Raw genomic sequence first — 5,848 nt, forward strand, 5'->3', positions numbered from 1 at the left:
GGAGGAGTGCAGCTTTGTGCAGAACACTCGTAGAGACTAAGTGTAGCTGGGTGCAAAACACTTGGTTGAGGAACGTAGCTGGGTGCAAGATGCTCGTGAACGTAGCTGGGTGCAAGAAGTTCGAGTTTGAGTGTGGTTGTAGGCAAAGAGCATTCAGAGTAGCAGAAGTGTTAGAAGAGCACTGATTCACTATTGTATCTGGGTGATTGAAGATAGTGGAATCTCTCCTTGGAGGAAGGAGAAAGTGGAGTAGGAGTATTACATCACCTCTGAACCACTATAAATTCCTGTGTCCATTTACTTTATGCTTACATATCTGCGTGCATACATATCTAATCATCACATGCAATACATTTTGTCACATTAATTATCCTAGAGCTTTATTGGTTCACGTGACATCATATTTGCATGCACAAGTTTTATTTCCTACTCAACCTCATCCTCATCAAGCTTATTAGTTGTTATGCTACGAACCCAACTATTCACTGCTCTTACTATTTGATCTGGGTTTGATAGTTCCCACGTCCGCATGCGAACCAAACTTTACATGCTTATTATTTGAGTTGTTTCTAACGTGTTGCATGTCATGAAACTCTTCATTTTTACGTAACTTTGTTTATAACACTTTACCGTATTATTATTTCTGCTGTGTAATTCAAGTTGAATTTATTCACTTGGATTCCCTCTGTTAAAGTGTTATAATATTTTGAAAAGTTAGAAAAGTCTATTCACCCCCCCCCCTCTAGACTTTTCCCGACCCTATCGGGACCAACACAGACCATCGACAGTACATGTGCGAACGACAATTGGCAAGGGAGGTGTGCGACGACGACCGAAGACACGACGGTGAAGAGCGGCCGGCTTGTGCGAACGGCGACTGTAGACCTTGTCGCGAGGCTATGCGACGGTGACCTTGTGCGCGGGGCTATGCGACGGTGGCGACCGAAGAGAGAAGATGGCGAAGGACGGAGGGGAGTGTGAATGGCGACCTTGAAGTGGATGAGGAGAGGAATAATGGCGGTAGATTTGCTGGAGAATGGAAGAAATTTGAGGGAATGAAAGACGTAGAGAGCGAGAACAAAGAAGGGGCTACTGTGATTCGACTCAATTTTTGGCTGCGAAGCAATTTGAGGGTATGAAAAACCATAACTATCTGCGTCCCAAGCTATTACTATAGGACGCAGATTATATTTACCGGAGACATAGAATTGCATCCATCCGCCGTGTCGTCACCGTCTAGAAGCATGGAAAGAGCCATCTTTGTTTATTATTTGAGAAGGCCAAAAGAGATAAACTTGTAGTCTCGTAAATCATATTGATTCAAAGCAACAAAAACTCACTAATTAAATAAAGCATAAAAATTGGAAAACAACCGAAATCCAAGCATTACCAGAGGAAAGCCAGTTAGTGCTGAGTGAAGTTCCAATAATATCCCTCAAAATAAGCCGTCTAAGTGACCGGAGGACTAAAACAGTTAAAATTTTGATAGTCGAAGGATGGAATTAGCCAAGTCAAAATGAGTAAGACCAAATTGGTGAAATCGACATAGTCGAGGGACCATTTTGGTAATTTTCTTATTTAGATAATCAAAATAAAGATGAAATCTATACTATTAGTAAAAACAAAATCCTCAATTTTAACTTCCCGGAGTTCCCGCCCAAAACACTCCTATACTATTAAGGTTTGCTTAATATTATAAAATATGGTAATAGAGTTCCTATTCGTAATACAATTGTATATTAAAATATGGTAATACAATTCCTAATAAAGTATATTTTCTTTCCTACGTTCCTATTCGTAATACAATTCTAGATTAAAATTTAAAATTACTAATCCTAATAATACAGTACATATATTCCACTGCAATGCAATCTATACTATCTATATCTATATTATTAATAAAAAAAATCCTCAATTTTAACTTCCCGCCCAAAACACTCATATATTATTAAGGTTTGCGTAATATTGTAAAATATGGTAATAGAATTTCTATTCGTAATACAATTCTAAATTAAAATTTAAAATTACTAATCCTAATAATACAGTACATATATTTCACTGCAATGCAATCTATACTATTAATAAAAACAAAATTCTCAATTTTAACTTTCCGCCCAAAACACCCCTATACTATTAAGGTTTGTGTAATGTTGTAAAGTATGATAATACAATTCCTACTACAATACAAAAATGGTTGATGTTACGAAAATTTGGCATAACTCAACTCACAAGGCTAGCCAATTTTTTGAACGACATTCGTGCATGCAGGTGTCGGCGCACACGAGTCAAGTATTTTCAAGTTCATTTTGGGACTCTTGTATAAGTAGTGGTGCAAACCACTTCCCAACCCAATGTGGGACAAAAGGTACTTGAAAGCTTTTTCTCTCCATTTTTGTAACTCAAATGGGTCAACTTTGAGAACCAATTTCTTATTCACCCATTATCCGCTTTCAGCGTACAATATATCAATCTTTTCATCTAACTACAAAGAACCTGAATCAACTTTGACTCTACTTAAATTGAAAGTGGACCCAACATATATTTGTACCACAATATAGCCACTAAAATGTCATTTTATGCTATTTTTTTCAATAGTTATTTGTCGAGAGAATATCAATGCTCTACGGTCAACCAACAATCACTCAACTGATTATCACATTACTCCCATGTGATTTTTTTCTCTAATATAGTTATACTTACTGAATATCAAAATATAAGTGTACCTCAAGGTCTTGCAATAACTAACCGACAAGTAATTAAATTAATGATACATAATGCATTGCAAATTATCTACATATTACATTTATACACTTATTTTAGAACACTGAATTTTTGTGATATTTGCTGCATGCAAGGAATACTCATTCTATAGTTTATTTGTCTATTCTTATATGGTATAAATCATAATATCATAAGAAATTGATACTTTGATGAAATATGAAGCATGAGTAGTCTGCCAATTAACGGGGTTATGTACATCGCATTTCAACAGTTTGGATGAGCATCATTCCAAAAAGCCATACACTCCATTTGGTAATCTGAAGTGAAGTTTGGATAAACAGTTTAGATATATGATTCATACATTCTGATATATTTTTATTTATTGTCTGATGCCAGTATGATAATTTGAATTTTGAGAGCATAGAAACAAGCTAGAAACATGCTTATATGCTTGAATGGTCTTACCTCAAAGTTACTACCCACTATCACACAATGCTTTATGTTGTATGTTAGACTCAAGGTTACTAACTTCTCACAATAGTCAGAGACTTGCTTTATATGTATGAAATATTGACAAAAAAATTAGACTTTAGATGTGAGTTTTACTTATATATACCTGGGAATCTGAAACATTTTGAAATTTAGTGATTGGTAAAATTAATATGTTTTACAGTTTGACTATCAAAACTAATTTTATGGAAAAAAAATAGAATATATACATGTAGATTATAAAATTAAAATTTTAGTGTCAATATTGTTATGACTCAATGCTTTGATTACATTAAAAGTGATTTTTTATAATTTTAAACTCAAGATATGACACGTTTGATGAGTCGCAGCTGGTAGGTCAGTGATCCGTTTGCCGACTTTAAATGTCGTTGATCAAATTAATCAGTACATGTGCGACATGAATATTGCAAAAGGACGAACATATTTAAGTTGTAACTCTTTGTGTAAGGCAGAACCAGACGGTGAAAATATTTTAGAAGTACATATTCCTAAATTCTTAAATAGTTTGAGATTGTATATGATTTTCTTAATCATTCATTGACATTAATTAATGGTCGGTGCACCTGTTATGTTATTGCGGAAGATAGACCATTCTCTTGGTCATTATAACGGTACGCGACTCATCATCACAAGATTGGCAGATCACATTGTTGAAGCAAGAATAGTTAATGGGACACATGAAGGAACCAAAGTTCTTATCCCTCGAATGTCTCTCACTCTTTCTGATACAAGATTGCCCTTCAAGTTCCAGCATAAATAATTCTCATTGATGCTTGCATTTGCCATGACTATAAACAAAAGGCAGGGCCGAACATTAACTCACGTTGGGTTATTGCTGAAAAATCCAATTTTTAATCACGGTCAATTGTACATGATTTTATCACAGTTAAGTGTTAATTAGTTCTAGATGGGATGGACAAGATTGTGTTGCTACTACCAATGTTGTCTACAAAGAAGTTTTTTAATAATGTGTAAATACAACCGGTGATATTATATTTTTTTCCAAGATGGAAAAATTGCTATATATCTACAAAAAATTATATCTTCCATACATATGAATTAGAATAACAATTGATTCCTATAACTGAGTTACTAGAAAACGAGCATATTTGTCCAATTTATAAAAATCCTAAACAATATATAAAATCTCTAAAGTTCCAGCATCGCATGTGTACATCTACACATTAGCTATTAATTAAGCAATTATTTGCTGGAATTCAAACAAGGATAACATCAGAAAACATAATCAATCCAAAACATATCTTCAATTGCACTATATAATATTTGATGTTATAATTTATATAATTATATATCGATCCAAATATTCTTAATATATTATAACAAATCCATTCCGTGCATCGCACGGGTGAAAATACTAGTTATAAATAAAAAAAATTATAATATTGAACATGTACATTTATTTGATTATAAAATTAGTGCCAAAAGTATCACTCAATTAATGTTCTGCATTAACATAACAGGTACACCAACCTTTGGTGTCAATAAATGATTAAGAATACTTGACAATCTCAAACTATTTAAGAATTCAGGAGTGTGTACTTCTGATAGATTTTCATCGTCGCACATGTACTAATTTGATCAACGACATCTAAAGTCGACGAGAGGATCGCTCGGCCTTCTAGCTGCGACTCATCAAGCATGTCATATCTCAAGCTTGGGAAGGTGCTTTCCACTATAGTTGCTATGGGATCGTGTCCACACTTCAACAAAAACCGTGCCAGAATATCGATCTCAAATGAACCGTCGTTTACAACCCCTACAATCCTATCTCTGATGTTTGCAATCCATTTTGAAAACCAATCAACTGTATGTCTATCTTCCTCTAAAGCTAAGGTCCGTAGTCTCAAGTTCTTAGTGAGCATTAATACCTTGCAATTTGTCCACATGTATGAAGAATTAATAGTTGCTCCGACAACTACTGGTCTTGTTGCTTTCGGAATAACAGGTAGGATTTGTCTAAAATTGCTGCCCAAAACTACTATTTTTCCACCAAAAGTCTTTTTAGCACTACCCGGTATGGCGAACCTCAATTGATCTCTCATAGTTGTGTCTAAAGCCTCAAAACAGTGTTTGTGCGTCATCGACGCTTTATGCCATATTATCAATTCGCTCCTTATTATAAGCTCAACAAGGTCACTGCCTTGAGATATATTGCACGTGGAATCTATTCAAAGAGAGTGGTATAACAAATCAAGAATGCGTTGTCCTGCCTCCTAGCAATAGCAAAGATGCTATTCCAATGGAAGCAACATTCAGAACAATATCACCGCGACTCCTTATCTTTGACGATAATGTTCTCCACACGAGCGTCTTGCCTGTTCCTCCGTAACCATACACAAAAACCAATTCACCTCCATTGGAATCAATGTCATTCATCACAGAGTCATAAACATTCTTTTACTTGTCGGTCAATTGTGTTCCTTGTCATACGCCAACTTTTCGACTATCAACATGTTTTCACTCAAACACATGCTAATTTCTTCTAGAATTGGCATTTTAGGAAAGTCATTCAGGCTCTTCCCCCACAAAGATAACAACTTCTCCAACTCCACCAAAGAAAACTGTTTTTTATCTGAATCCGATAACATCAACTCTT

At 35.0% G+C, this 5,848-nt stretch overlaps 1 protein-coding gene across 1 annotated transcript; it reads right to left on the reverse strand.

The window, feature by feature from the left end:
• Positions 1–4,769: 4,769 nt before the first annotated feature.
• LOC116020335 lies at positions 4,770–5,333 on the reverse strand. The gene has a single exon (XM_031260815.1). It carries the CDS (start codon positions 5,331–5,333, stop codon positions 4,770–4,772), a length of 564 nt encoding a protein of 187 aa, XP_031116675.1.
• Between the last annotated feature and the right edge of the window lie 515 nt (positions 5,334–5,848).

Source organism: Ipomoea triloba, chromosome 5 (assembly GCF_003576645.1).
Source record: "Ipomoea triloba cultivar NCNSP0323 chromosome 5, ASM357664v1".
Classification (NCBI taxonomy): Eukaryota; Viridiplantae; Streptophyta; class Magnoliopsida; order Solanales; family Convolvulaceae; genus Ipomoea; species Ipomoea triloba.